The sequence below is a fragment of the Myripristis murdjan genome, chromosome 5 (assembly GCF_902150065.1).
Source record: "Myripristis murdjan chromosome 5, fMyrMur1.1, whole genome shotgun sequence".
NCBI classification, from domain to species: domain Eukaryota; kingdom Metazoa; phylum Chordata; class Actinopteri; order Holocentriformes; family Holocentridae; genus Myripristis; species Myripristis murdjan.
Window position 1 is genome coordinate 16,544,355 of NC_043984.1, and position 15,039 is coordinate 16,559,393.

Below are 15,039 nucleotides of genomic sequence, written 5' to 3' on the forward strand. Positions count from 1 at the left end.
GATGCAGCCTTCCTTGTAATTTCACTAGAAACCTTTGTCATTATCCTTATAGAAGCAGTGCAGCGGGGTAAGCACACACAAAACACTTGCTAGTATGATCACAAAATAATAATAATAAAAAAGAAAATAATAAAAAAGAAAATTAAAGAAAAGAAAGAAAGCACGACAATTATTGTATTCTGAAAATTTATTTTGGCAGTATCCACAGACTCCAAACAATTATTATTTTTTTTTTGTACCGAAACGAGTTCTTGTGGTTCTTTAAAAAAAATGAAAAAGCACACACAAAAACTAGATCAAGCTTATAATGCTAATAAATATAAAAATCGATCATTGAGTCATTATAAAATATTGCTTCTATGGCCTATAATCCTTCCTAAAGTCCATTTCATGATTAAGAACAGTGAGTGAGCTGGTGAGTTACACGCGGCGGAGTGATCTACAGGTTATACGCCTGCCGGATGTTGAGGGAGTCCCGCAGCATCAGGTCCCGCAGGCGCCACAGAGCGTCCGCCATGGTCGTGTGCGCTCCTTTGCTCTGCAGCCAATGGGAGGGCAGCCGGCTCTCCTGCTCTTTGGTCAGGTGGGCATCTCGCCTTTGAGCTGTTGTGGAGACACATGATTGGAAATTAAATCTTCATGAATAACAGTCAAGGTGCTCCGGAGAAGTAATGTATTTACCTCAGAAGAAAAATATCTCATAATTATAAGGAAAATATTGCCTGTTTATTCTGAATGAATGAGAAACGGGACCAATTCTTTCCACATTAACAGTTTTCACAAAATTCTGATACATTATCTCCTAATTTCAGAAAAAAACAGACGATTTTTCCCCATAAAAAAAAAAAAAAAAAAAAAAAAAAAAACATCTCGGAGTTCTGAGATAACTCTTAATAACTATGGAAAAAAAAAAAAACTTTTCTCAAGTGAATGCAAAAGGGTAATTTGCATGTGCAGAGAAAAATTGTGGTGTCAGACTTCATCTGTCTAGCCTCACATCATAATCTCCATGAAACATAACCTGTACGCTAATTCGGGTATTAAGAACACTTTCCATAACATATTGTGAGTGGCAAGAGATTAAAATAAATCCAAGAGACACACCACCTTTGAGTGTTTGGTCCCACTTGCTGACAGTGGTTGACTCTGAATTCAAGCCCTCAATATACTTCAGGTAGGCTTCTGAGTGGAGCACCCTCTGGGTCTTGGGTGGTGGAGCCACGAACATGGGAGTGGTGGGCTGAAGGTGTGAGGGCTGGCCTAACTGGCCCTGTCCTGGGTACGGAGGCGGGGCATGCTGTCCTGGACTGAACATTCCGGGCTAAAATATAAGAAAACAATGTTAGCCACAGAATATCATATTACATAATGAAATAACAAACATCTTTTGAATGTCATAAATGAAGAATGGTTCCCTTCGTGCAAACACTGTAGTCATATTACTGACTTTTCTATTCTCAAACTGATTGTTGAGTGTTGAGTGAGAGAGATAAAGAGATAGAGGGAGATACATGAGCTTACCTGTTGCATGTAGTGGTTTGCAGGTGTAGGACTTCCTGCCATGCCATTCATACCAGAGGTCATCATACCTGTTCAATGATCATTTATTAATGACAGTATGTTTGGTAAATGTGGTTAACTTCAATTGGTTTACTAACATTATAGTATAACAAATGTTAATTGTGGTTTTTACATTAATTTATGAAGTTAGTTGTTTAATATCAGTATTTTCACATGCACTACAGGTCTGACTGTGAAAGAGATATCAGATGTATATTTTCAGATGTGAGATATTTAAGATGTGAGTAAACTTGGAGGAAGATCGGTGGATGCCAGAGACTTCTGACTCTTTGGTGAGTAGATCAGGCGTTGTTGCCTGACCAGACAGGAGCACCACAGCCTGTGGACCAGGTAAACCCCTCCAGCAGGAGAGACACGACTGGATGTAAATGAGCAGGTGTGGCTGGGACAGTGGCCCTTACCCTGATGAGGCATGCCAGGGTATCCAGGCAAACCTTGCTGAAGATGGTGAGGAGGCAGCTGTGCCCCCCCCATAGGATGAGGTGGCATTGGGGCCACACTCAACAAGCCATCATGGGGGCCCTGCATGGGCATGTAAGGTGGGCCATAAGCTCCCATCATGCCTTGGAGAAGGGGGGTGAGGAGAGGACAACAACAAATCCATGCATAAGTGACATGCAACTGACTCTAAGATTACATGCACTACTGCTGCACACAATGATACAAATGTGGCGTGGAACGTTAGTAGGTAAAATAAGCATGAAAGTTAAATGAAACAAAAAGAAACAAGGTTAACAGTCATGGTTAAAAATCAGTCATGCAGTCATGCAACTTATATATGATATGGAGCAAGTGATCCTTAAAAATATTTAAGTAAATCAACATGAACAAGCAGGAAAAGAAACAAAACATTGCAGTAAGAATGAATTTTTGAGGTTTTAAATGGTCTGAAAATTGGGGATTATGGTTTTCAACAGCCCAGCCTCATTTCCCAGCTGCAATGTGTCAAACACTCGTGCTGTCTCTGAGAGGGGTTACCTGACACAGGCGGCATGTTCTGGTTTATCATTCCCATAGTGCTAGGCGAGGGCACCACCCCCATCAGTGCCCCTGCTGGGGTACCTGCTCTAGGGGAAGCCTGTTGCTGGACTGCCCTCTCACGCTCCTGTTGCTCCACTATTTTGGCCGCTCGTTCTGAAACATACACACACACAAACAATGTCTTGACTTCAGTTCACATCGATGCACCTCCACACCCAAGTAAATGCTCCTTCTCACCTTCATACTCCGCTTTCCTGGGGGCTTCTAGGTTCCTCCACTCGGTGCCCACCAGTCGGCTCAGCTCCCCAAAGGAGTAGTCTGGGTGTCGAGCCTTGATGACCGCTCGCATTTCACTGCTGAACAGGATGTAGCCGCTCATGTTGATCTTCCTCTTGGCCCCTTCCTTCTTGGACAAACCCTTCATCTTAGGAGTGGACTGTATGGAAAAAAAAATACACAAAACAACTCAGTCAATCATCAGTTTTCTCAACTTATGATTGCTATGTATGCATGGTATATCTCACACATCAAGGTGTGTGTGTAAGGTAAACATGAGAAAACTAAAGTCAAGGTTCGAAGCCTTTCATGGATCTACATTTGGGGTAAAGGTCTTTAGAGGTTTGTGGGTGCATGGGTAAGTGTAACACCTGGGAAGGGGTGTATGGCATGATGTCCAAATCGCTTGCCATAGGGGTTTGCATTTGTGGCATAGAAGGGGTCTCTGGAGCTTCCTCCTCCTCCTCCAAGTCTTCCAGATCCTCATCTGCATCCTCCATATCTGCCAATTTGACCTCCAGCTCCTCTATCTTCTTATCGAGCAAGGGGGATGCTTCCTTCTGCGGCACTATCAATTTCCTAAATATGTACCAATAAGAGAGAAAATAGATACAGAGAAATAAAGAGATAATTAGATGCATGCCTAAAAATTCAGACTAGGCAACCATTTACTTCTGACATACCTGAAATAGTAGATCTCATCCTCCACCACCTTGGAGGAAAGGGAGAAGCGTTTCAGGCCCTTGAACTTCTTAATCTGTTTCTCACTCTCAATGTAGCGGCTCTCACACAACAGGATATCTTCCTCTGGGACCTCAGTAGGTCTGCAGGACAGGTAGTCCTTAAAGGGGGACACCATACATTTGCCTAGAGAGAGGGACACAATGAATGAACAGCCTCGTCAGAATTCACACAATATGAGGAATATAGCTTTAGATATATAAAAATTGTACCTTGTGAAAAATAAAGAGTTTGCAAGGTAAGCATTTAAGTCCATTATATAGAGGAAGTAAGGGAAATTTATTTTTGATGTTTTCCATTGCTCGTTTGGCTAAATAAGCTAGTGTGAGGTGGGAACACAACAGCATACTGTGAACAGTATGAAGGAAGTACCTATGACGCAGGTCATCGGCAAAGTCTCCTCCAGATTGCTCAAGAACACTTCTCGTTTGTAGAACATTTTTGTGGGCTCATGTTCTGTTTCCTCAGGGTGGATGAAGATGGGTCCAAAGAAGAACGTTGCTCTATTCTGTACCCACAGCTTCTCTATCCTGCAGTCCAATCAGAGCAGCCATATTACTGATAGCAAAAATTCTTCCACTGTTTCAGTATATCAGACCAGTACCGCCATTTAATTTAACAGGCCCTCTTAGTCTACACCTTTGGAACATGAGAAAACATTCTCTCACCTGGCAACTCGAGGTTTTGACAGACCGTGTGACTGGATGTAAACACAGTCTCCCACCTTCAGCCACATGTTGTTGTAGCGTAACTGGTCATAGTACTGACAGCCGGGCTCAGCTCCACTCATCTCCACAGGGACATCCTCCCTCTCCTGAGTGCAAGCACATATGCAAACACACACACACAGAAAGTGTTTTTTATATGTGATCAAAAGGAGCAGAAAGGCTTTTTTATATGATCAGAATGAACAGAACTGAAATCCTGATTTTAACTCATCTACTTCCACCCGGGTCCTTATTAACACCCTGCACTGAAGGCCTACTGACAGAGGCTTCGTTCCAGGACATTGCACTCTGCATGCTGCCTTGCATTTTCTTTTCCTTTTTCTACCTGGATTCCAGCCTCAAACTTTCCACTGAACTGAGTCTAATAACCCAATTGTGCAGTTCCACTGGGATTAGGCCTAAAGTAGCTGAATTTGATACCACCCCATTAGCTCTATCCTTACTTTTCCCTTTGTTGTGTCCTATTATTTGCTACAATGACCCAGTTTTTTCCAAAAGAGACATTAAACAGGCTCACAGAGGATGATAACAAGATCAGAGAAATCATAAGGCTAAAGTCAGGGACAAAACACAATAATCTAGGCCTTGGTCATGACATAAAACATACTGTATATTAAATTTTATGTTACTGTCTTGGATGTGGCCTATTTTAGCTGACAAAAAACATGCAAATATTCAAAACTGGTACTTTCATGTAGAAAAAATAACTAATTTAATCAGTATGTAATCCACAGATAAGAGTAATTTTGTTTTTGGATCAGAAATACACAATTCAAGCTGAACGAACAAAAAAAGAAACAGCCAGTCCAATACCTTCACCACTTACAGGCATTTTCAACCGAAAAGTTAAACTCTAAACACAGTGTCACCTCACCTTGTCCATAAAACTGTTGCTGTCTGTGTCTGACATTGTCACTTGTTTCTCCTGGTCAGGCTTCGCAAACATGGAAGCAACACGGACAACAGGCAGTGGCACCTCTCGAGAGACCAATCTCACAGAGCTCACAGGCATGGCCCATATCTTGATCTTCTTGAAGGCCTTGTTCCTGGCAGCATAGCGAGATTCACAGACATACACATCCTCTGCTCTGTACCCCTCAGGCTGAAGCTTGAAATAATCCTACAGGAACAGTCAGCAGATCACTGTGTTAACAAATTACTGTCTCTTCTGCATTAACAGTACACTATATTTCACATGGTTCGGTTTTCATGGATGGTCTTACCTTCACAAACATGACCACGCATTTGCCCATGACTTTACTGATGGGCACTTTGTTGTAGTAGTCACTTTTGAAGACCTCCTTTTCCAGGAACTTGCGTGTAGCCAAGTGGAAGGTTTCACTGGGCCTGTAGAACCAGCAGCCATACAGCCACTTCTCACCTTCACACACAAACATTTTAAGTAGGATGTAAGGGATGAGCTTGAACAGTTTAATTTTTAATTACCTGAAATAGTAATGTGAAATAAAGTTTCTTTACAATTTAACAAATTTATTACAAAAGCAAATGAACAGACAAATCTGTGGAAATGATTACAAAATGAGGAGTAGATACTTAAGTTTTTTTTTGCCTCATTTAATACACCTCTATGTGGGCACCATTAGTTGCACGAAGCACATCAAGACAGTACTTGATTTCTTGCCACGTTCACTGTAGCAGAGCCTCATCAATGGTGGCAATGGCATCAGTGAACTTTTGCTTCAGGTCGTTGATGTCCAATGTGATTAAAAACTTTGATAACCACTGAGTACATAGAACAAATCTGATTAACATATCTCATTAATTGCTTTTGTAATAGATTTATTAAATTGTAAAGAGACTTTGTGGACACCCTCTATATGTATTTTTCAAAAAAAAATGTATTATTGGATAATTCACAATAATTACAAAAATGTTTCTCAACCTGAGTCAAATAAAAAGCAGCCTTGCAAGCTGATGGATGATGCTCGCCGCTTAAAAGTGCTGCAGGGATTTATTAACGTATTGATAATCTGATTAGACCTATATATACAATCATATTCAAGTGCTTACCTCACCAGATAGTCAATACATCTCTTAAGGCCAAGTCTCATGCATTTTGCCACAATACCTTTATATATCTGGCATGGTATGTAATATACAATTAGTCAATCAGTGATGTCTGCGGACCAATATGGCTAATGTATCAGCTGGCCTCCTGAATCTCTCAAATATAATCAATTTAAATATATGCAGTTTAACACTGATTTTCCACTAAATCAAACATTCACTTGCTGTAAAAAAAATCTCCATATGCCAAAGCACTGTTGCCACTATTGAATTTGTGAGAAAACAATGAAAATACCCATCCCTCATATGATCAATAAACAGATAAAATCATTAGACAGTAGCTGCACTGGTGGATTTGGAACCAATAAAGCGATAACTTTGTTACCTGCTTCATCCTCCCACAGTCGTTCAATGCAGACGATGTGTGGTTTCAGGTTTGGCTCTGCCGGCTGCACGTAGACACAGTCGCCCACATGGTACGTGCTGTTTTCAAAGCTACAGTCCTGACTGTACGTGCGCTCTGGCCCTGACTGCCAAGCCTCTCCAGGCAGGTCCTCCGCTTTCTCTCCCTCTTTAGGTGGGAAATGTATGTTAATTTCAAATCACTTTTACAACATTTAACATAGCATCGATGTTATATTCTGCACAAACACACACCTTTATTCTCCTCTTCCCTCTTTTGCTTGTCTTCCTCAATCTCCTTGGGAAGTTTTTCCCTCTTTTCCTGCTCCACATCGCTGTGGAGGTGTTTTGCAGTGTAGTTGAGTGCAGAAGACAGTAGGATTTCTCCATTCTTGCATAGCTCATCCCTGATCTTAATGAAAAATTGCTGTAGTTCCACTGCATCCTCAAAGATCTCTGAGTCAGTCCTGCAAATGTGTAGCAGACATTATTTAAGCAGGCTCACACATTTTAGTTTATTGTCAAATAAATGCAGATTCAGGAGGTATTTCATACTAGGATGTTTTCTCAGCAGTACAACCAGAATAGTGCTGTCCATGAGTGAAATGGCAAAAGCTGGCTGAATTCCTAACCATTAAGTTCGTATTTGATAAATATCCAAGTTCTACATTAAATGCTCATCTTAGCTGTTCAAATCATCCACTTTGGTTTTGGACATCAGCCTGCAATTTGGAGAATATATCCATACATTATACAAGCTATAATCACGCATGACAGCTTGTGACTAAAATTAAACTTTTCAAAGGATCTTATAACCCTTCAGATGTAATAAACTGCACTAAAATAAAAATGGCGATCCTTCATACTTTAAATACAAAAAACACATAAAGGCAAGGATTTTGCTGCCAAAAGGAAAAAAACAAAAAAACCTGATATTTTTATGAAGGATAACACAAACAAGAGTCAAAAGGACATTACTATCTATTTCTCATGGATGCTTTAGTTTTACTGATATAGCATTGGGATTAACATATGACTGACCATACTATGAAAAAATGCAGACAGCCTTTTCAATATACGTTTGTATACCTGTGCAGACGCCTTGCCTTCTCCAGCACTTCAAACATGTGCTCCTGGAAGACGTCCAGTCTCCTGTAGCGGCCACGGTCTATGTTTACCCTGATGACATCAAAGTTGAGCGGTGGCTTCTCAGGGCATGCTGGGTCCACCGCAGGAATCTCAGCCAGCGAGTCGCTGTAACAACGCCCCTCTTCATCCTGGTGGCCCAGCACGGACACGAACAGGTTCCTGATCAGCTCTCGGACCAGAGGTCCTACAGCAGGAGGCCCGGAGTCCTCACCTCCCTCTTGTTGCTTGCGTGTGTCCAGGAGCACCCGGTGCAACACCAGAGCGTCCCGGTAGATCAGAGACTCTGGCTCGTTGTAGGTGCAAGCATTGTTGAACATGAGGGCAAAGTCCTCTACCAGAGCTTCCACGTCCTGGTAACGGCCAGCTGCCATGTGGCTTCGCAGGCGCTCCATGTCAACGGGCCGCTTGATGGTGGCATAGTAGTCAGGCAACTCGGCTCGAGATGGCAGACGGAGGAAGATTGTGCTGAGACGGCGACCTCGACGGTCAGTGAAGTTCCTCACAGCATCATAGAGCTCATTTAAACGCTGCTGGAGGGGAGTGAGGTATTTGGACTTCTTTGGAGAGACACCACTCTTTCCTAGACAAAATAAATAAATAAATAAATAAATATTTTAAAACTTGAGTTTGTTTATTTTGAGCCCCAAATCACTGTCTAAAAGGGCTTCACTGGCCAACAAGGTTACAACCAACAAAACAGGATGATACCCCCTGACGTGAACCTTGACAGTAAGCAAGAAAATTATCAAATTAATTATCAAATTCAATTAGCCAATTAGACCAAATTGGAAAAACAAATACAATAGCAATAGTTACAAAATGCAGAATCAAACTAATTAATAACTTGCTAATTACACAAGATCAGAACAAGAATATCTCTTTATGTATCACTTATCAAAATCAGCATTACAAACTGCTTCATAAACCAAAAGAGAGATAGGAAAATAGAGACAAATATTTGTATCATCAAGATTGAAGCCTGCATCAAAAGGCAGTTTATTTTGGGACTGTTATTAGAAGTTCAAAAAGGTAAACCTACTTAGTTTCAATTTAGGAGATCCCACATCCTCCTCTTCTGGAGCAGGTCCTAACTCCTTGCGCTTGTCTTTCAAGATCTTCTCCAGAATGTCAGCATCATTATACACCTAGGTCAACCAGGTGGGAAAAAATATATATATAACTCCAACAATTACTTTTGAGCATCCGGAAATGCAAAAATGTAGGGTGCACATTTAACCCATTATGTGTTTGTACTGCCCACCTGAGATCCCTCCTCATTATAATGCCGGGCATTTCGGAACATCAGCTTCATGTCGTCCATCAGAGCCTCCTCTGTGGTGTAGCGCTCAGAGCGGATGTTGTGCTCAATGGTCTTTAGGTCCATCGGTTCGAGAATGATGTTATAGTAGTCAGGATAGTCCTTCTTGGAGGGTTTGACCATGAACAGGTCGCAAAGCCGCCGGTTGGTGCCTGCCTCCCTGGCCTCTGTCACTGCAGCGTACAGAGACTTCATCCGGTTCTTTTTTACGTTCTTCTTGTGGCTGTAAGAGATTCAAAGTAGAACATGAGTTGATTTTGGCGGCAATAACATGAGACTGAATGCAAGATGCAATATGAAAGGCTTCTGCTAGCAAGTGCACCACACATGCTGTATGCTTATGGGATTTAGCAATGAATTTGACAGAAAAGGCTCATTCAGACCTTTTCCTTTTGGTGCTTCCAGCATCAGATGACAGAATGCTGTCACCGTCCTCATCATCTCTCCTCAGAATTTCTCTCTTTTTCAGCTGAAAAAAAAAGTTTTATACACTTCAGCCAACAATGATACCCACTTATCTATTTCAGTAACTCACCCCACCAGTCTGTTTCAAATTAGAGCACTTCATGAAGCACTAAATCTTGACCCAAAAATGATGACCTGATACAGCATGATGCAGACGTCATTACCTGCAGAATCTGCTGAAGCCTGATGGCCCGTTTATAAATACCCGAGTTGGGCATGTTGTAGCGCTTTGCATTCTCAAACATTAGAGTGAGATCAGCATCCATCTGTTCCACACTCTCATACTCGCCGTTCTTCATCTTCTCCCTGGAGAAAGACAAAAGGTAATTAATCCACTGACATTCATGTCTTATTGATTGCGTCCACTGAATTACTGTGCCTTGCCTGATCTGTTGCAGAGCAATGGGCTGTTTGATCTGCTGGTAGTAGTCAGGATATTCCCTACGAGAGGGCAGCTGCAGGAAAGGTTCAGACAGAAGCTGGCCCTGGTTGTTCCTGCAGCCCCTCACAGCTTCATACAGCTGGAAGATGGGGCTGCTCATGTCCATGCTTGAGCTCAGGCACTCCGCCTCTGACTCTCCTTCATCATAGCGCACTGAGCCTACGAACATTTACAAAGAAGAGGCAAATATTTCCTTCTGTTATCCTTTTGACACATACTGAGGCAGAGTTTCATGTCACCTATTACAGTACTTTTACTTACCAGAGAGCACAGGGTCATCTTCACTCTCGGAGCCATACTGAAGTGACAGAGTGATGGCTGACAGTCGGTCCCCCTGGACAGACCTGCGATTTCTTAGTAGCCACAGTGCAGAGGCAAGACACACAGCACATGAGAACAATTTTAGCAGGACATCTTCCCAATCAGAGCTTAATTTGTTAAGCTCTGTTTGAGATGCATCAAAACATATGATAAAAACCCTTTCATGGTGGTTAAATACCTGATGCGAAGACTAGATTTAGTGGGCTCAGAATGTTCTAGTTCAGTCTTCCGCTGAATGAAGACTTTCTTGATGGTATTAGCATCCTATAGAGATAATGTTTGTTAATACTTGGTACACATTATACATATATTACATATATATGTATATACATATATAAATATATCTATATCAATCAATATTGATCTGTCTATCTATCTATGTATCTAAACACATACACACAAAACTGAAAAAGAAAAAAAAAATTACCTTAAAAACCTGAGATCCGGGTTCATTGTAAGTTTTGGCATTTTTGGCCAACAAGTCAATATCCTTGGCCATAGCATTGACACTTTTGTAGTATCCAATCTACACAAGTAAACAAATTAGCATTTGTTAGGGGAAAAAAAACAGCCTCTAATACATTAACTTATGGACAAGAATGATGAAGGGAAAAAAATGGGTCGCCAAATGAATTAGCTACCTGTATTCTTTGAGCGATAGCTCTCAGATCAATCGGCTCCTTTATAATGGCATAGTAGTCTGGGTAATGCTAGAAGAAGACAAATTCAGGGTGAGAAATAAATGATACTACTGCAGACTGACAACATAAGATTGGGAAAGTCAGCCGATTAACTCAGACAGTCTTAGATTAGAAACACAGTCAGGACTTTGTGGTTGGCTTTAGGAGAGTGCTGGACAGGCACAAAGTAAAATTTACCACTTTAGTCTGATGTGCTTTATTTGTACACATTGGTGTTCTGCCTGTCTCAAAAAATGTGTAATTAGGCTCAATTACAGCCAAACTAGGATTTATGAAATCCTTACTGTTCCAGCAGAGAAGCCCTTGGGCAAACAGTAGGATTAAACTAAGTGTGCCAAATTTATGTCCAAGACAATAAATGCATAAAAAAAACATCAACAATCCATATATGCGGTCTAAACAAGTACTATTTACTAAGTACTACAAGTACTACTTTCTGCCTGTACAGAACTCTACCAACACCTATACTTCGCTGCAAGCTGTTTCAGGGATATTGCTGGAGGTGAACTGACTCTTAAAGGACTTACCACTTTGGAGGGAAGTTTCTGGAAGAGTTCACTGACCAGACGTCCGGATTGGTCAGTGTGAGACACTACAGCTTCCAAGAGCTGCTCCAAAACCTCTTTCAAACAACCAGTTGGTGTCTACAAGTCAAACATGCAGGAATTATTATCTCTGCCACACAACGTCAAGCCTTGCTACTTTGTCATAAATAAAACAAATTTTTGTGGAAAATTCAATTTAATAGTCAATTTAATGCAAAACATGAATTACTTTACATTTAAAACATTTGAAATGCATTAAACTGAATAGACTCATCATAACAGTATGTTCTAACGTGTTACACATGAGAAAGTGGATTGATTAAACTGATACGTAACCATGAGAGATGCAAGACGATTAGAAAATATACAGTGACTGAAAACACCTACTTCCTCTTCGGTAGACATTCCTGTATTATCTAGTGTATCATCGCCATCTTCATCATCCTCTTCTCCATCTCCAGGTTGCACAAACTCATTCCTTGTTTGCAAATATATGTCCCACAACTTGCATGCAGCTTGATACTCCTCACTTTCACTCTAAATTGTTGAAACACAAACATGGAAAGGATTCATTTTGTCAACAAGGGCATACCATACCAGCCAGGTAAAAGTTTGCATTTTCAAATCATTTTTATGTTTTTTTTTTTGTTTGTTTGTTTGTTTGTTTTTTTAAATGATCTGTGATCCTGATAAACAACATATACATAAAAACCTAAAATGCCCGTATTATCCATATATGACTCAAGTTGAACAACACAAAAACATAATTTTCTGTCACATTGCTCTTTTTAACACTATGTCATCATTCTAGCCCATCTACATCACTACTAGACATAACATAATAACCTTTTGTGTCAAAAACACGATTAATAAGAGTCATGCTGTGTTGAACCAAAAGTTCATGCATGGCTAAGATTTAGCACACAGTTTAAAGTAACAGTAGCAGAGCTAAGCATGAGTCCTCACCTTGTAGTATAATTTGGCATTATTGAACATGAGCTGAAAATCTGCAGTAAGCTGCTCCACATCATGGTAATCCTCTGACTTGAGCTTCTGTTGAATCTTTGTCATATCAATAGGCTGGGACACCACATCATAATAATCAGGCTGATTCCTGCAAGAGCGCAAGACAGTTACCACCATAATTTTCAAAATTACTCCGTTGAATGCCTGTCAGAGAATCATCTGCCAAATTACAACACTGCATGTGTGTAGATAACCATTATTATCCACTTAATTTGCAAGGATTTGGTGGAGCAAATACAAATTGCCAATGGTAAACTGTTCAGTATCAGTGACAGCTGACTCGGACTGATGCATTACAATACCTTCTCTTTGGTACCCTTAGGAAAAATTCACAAAGTGACCTCCCTTGATCATCCTTGTGGTCCCTGACAGTGTTATACAGCTCGTGGCATACAGCAATCTGGAGGAAAGACGAGACTAACACTTAATAGAAAGTTCAAGAGTGCATTGCACACAAATAAACACAATTAATATGAGTGGCCCATTCCTTATAAGCGTTTAGAAAGAAATCCTGATGTTACAGAGATCAAAATCCTGCTGCAAACACAACAATTATCCATATCTAGCATATTCACCGGGTCTACCGCGGGGACATTGGTGGTTCTTCTTCTTTTCCTGCCGCTTCCAGGAGTAGAGGAGGCCGCATCATCAAAGTCTCCCCCACCACTCACACTACTGGAGGGGGAAGTGGCTCTTCTCCTCTTGGAGCTCATTGACATAGCTGGCCGGTTTGACAACAAGCTAGCCCGCTAGCTACAAAACAAAGACATCACGGCCTGGTTATTAAATTTAACTCCATTTACATACATTTAACAAGAATAAGCAACGTGTGTACGTATGCGGTGATTTAAAAAAGCCAAAACTGAAGGAAGAGTAAACTTAATTCACTTGATAAATGGTTTACATTAGCCCAGCTTGGATGGGTGAAACAAAGCAAGACGAGCGCCTACTGTTAGCACATTATCCTAGCTGCCGTGCCGCTTTCATATTAAAATGGCGAAGCGACATAAACTAGCCGCAACATGAGCGCCGGGGTAAATAAAAGGAAAAATATGACGTTCAAAACCCACTCTTACCTGATATCTAGCAAAGTTTGCCGTAGTTTCCCTGAGCAAAAATGTGTACCTGCTAGCTAGTCTTATTTGAAAACTCCTGCCCGGAAGTTGTGGTTGTATTTTCTTTGTGAGTAGAGAAGTTAAAGTGCCGCCTTGAAGCGTTACTGCCACCTACAGTCTATTGGGTGGTAGTGCACCCAGCGTGGATTGTAGAGGCACTCAAAAGTTAGTGCGGTGGTGCTGCTGTGTGCCATCATTTGTAGGCAGTGAAGGTCTGATACGTAAATTTTGCCCCATACTTTGTATTTCTAAAATTATTTTTCTTAATGTATTTCTTGACCTTGGAAATTACAGTAGCCTAGTGATTTCAGATGTAAGTCAGTGGTAGGCTAATTGCTTAGATGAGATAGATGGGTTCAGTCTATATTTTAATTGTATTTCATTTCATTTGGATGTGTGTGTGTGTGTGTGTGTGTGTGTGCGTGCGTGTGCGTGTGCGTGTGTGTGTGTGTTTGCGCGTGCACATGTGTGTAAGTGCCATGAAAGACAGAGACACCTGAAGAGTCACTGTGTAATCACTAACCTTGACCTTCTTTTAGCAGCCTACAGCTCCTGTCCACAGTCTTAGTGTTTTACCAAATGGCCAACTTTTTATTTTGTGCAAATATATGACTGTACAAACATTACATGTCAAAGACAAAAATATATATATATAAAAAAAAAAAAACAGCAAGGAAATCGCATGCTGTCAAGACAAAGGGCTCTGAGTGGGAGATGTACATATGGGGGTTGGGCAGACAAACATGTTCAGGAGGGTTTAAAGATTTGGGGAAAAAGATTATCTTACTTGCATAATGACCAAGATTACCTGCCTGGCCTGCCTTGCATGCTTCTCACTACAATCTCAGGCCCAAATTCACAAATGCTTAAGACTTAAACCTCTTACAATCTCTTTCAGCGCTTATAACCACAAAATTATCCCATTCAGTGTGTACAAATGAGGCCACAACTAGGATGCTGCGTGCAGAGTATTTTAACACTGTCCTATTTCATTTGGATTTAGGCAGAACAGAGTGACTCATAAGCTTGACCATGAACCAAAAGGTGGTGATGAGAGAGGTGCATTAATAATTCATTTACCTAGGCTATCCAATCAGATTTGTGACTAAAACAACTTTAATCAGCCAATGTCTCGTTGTAGACTACATTAAATCGGTTCCAGCTAGGTCATAATGTAAAACTTCCAAAATAAAGTTACACTGGAGTATGAAGTAACCTAT

The 15,039-nt window shown here is 40.9% G+C and overlaps 1 protein-coding gene across 3 annotated transcripts; it reads right to left on the reverse strand.

Annotated features, from left to right (window-relative positions):
- Nucleotides 1–173: 173 nt before the first annotated feature.
- On the reverse strand, nucleotides 174–13,891 carry pbrm1l (polybromo 1, like). 3 transcript variants are annotated; one of them, XM_030052422.1, is made up of 30 exons: nucleotides 13,781–13,891; nucleotides 13,280–13,457; nucleotides 13,007–13,104; nucleotides 12,645–12,792; nucleotides 12,066–12,215; nucleotides 11,661–11,777; nucleotides 11,074–11,142; nucleotides 10,860–10,958; nucleotides 10,611–10,696; nucleotides 10,373–10,464; nucleotides 10,054–10,270; nucleotides 9,834–9,975; nucleotides 9,588–9,673; nucleotides 9,148–9,427; nucleotides 8,926–9,031; nucleotides 7,827–8,466; nucleotides 6,993–7,204; nucleotides 6,721–6,906; nucleotides 5,531–5,688; nucleotides 5,182–5,427; nucleotides 4,248–4,393; nucleotides 3,952–4,109; nucleotides 3,522–3,705; nucleotides 3,210–3,417; nucleotides 2,800–2,998; nucleotides 2,644–2,715; nucleotides 1,983–2,144; nucleotides 1,522–1,589; nucleotides 1,108–1,321; nucleotides 174–603 (listed from the first exon to the last, which is right to left on the reverse strand). In XM_030052422.1, the coding sequence occupies exons 2-30, from the start codon at nucleotides 13,421–13,423 to the stop codon at nucleotides 440–442; spliced, it is 4,851 nt and encodes a 1,616-aa protein (XP_029908282.1). In that variant the 5' UTR covers nucleotides 13,424–13,457; nucleotides 13,781–13,891; the 3' UTR covers nucleotides 174–439. The 3 variants fall into 3 exon arrangements, with proteins under 3 accessions (XP_029908282.1, XP_029908281.1, XP_029908283.1); XM_030052421.1 differs by having other exon boundaries at nucleotides 2,560–2,715; XM_030052423.1 differs by lacking the exon at nucleotides 1,983–2,144.
- Nucleotides 13,892–15,039: the final 1,148 nt, after the last annotated feature.

What these genes read in the sequence shown, in the direction of transcription:
- pbrm1l (XM_030052421.1), bottom strand. Translation starts at nt 13,423, where the DNA reads ATGTCAATGAGCTCCAAGAGGAGAAGAGCCACTTCCCCCTCCAGTAGT. An exon ending in CCGGATCTCAGGTTTTTAAG is followed by an intron (nt 10,697 to 10,859) that starts GTAATTTTTTTT and finishes TTATCTCTATAG; the next exon opens with GATGCTAATACCATCAAGAA. An exon ending in GAACATGCCGCCTGTGTCAG is followed by an intron (nt 2,145 to 2,559) that starts GTAACCCCTCTC and finishes CCCTTCTCCAAG; the next exon opens with GCATGATGGGAGCTTATGGC.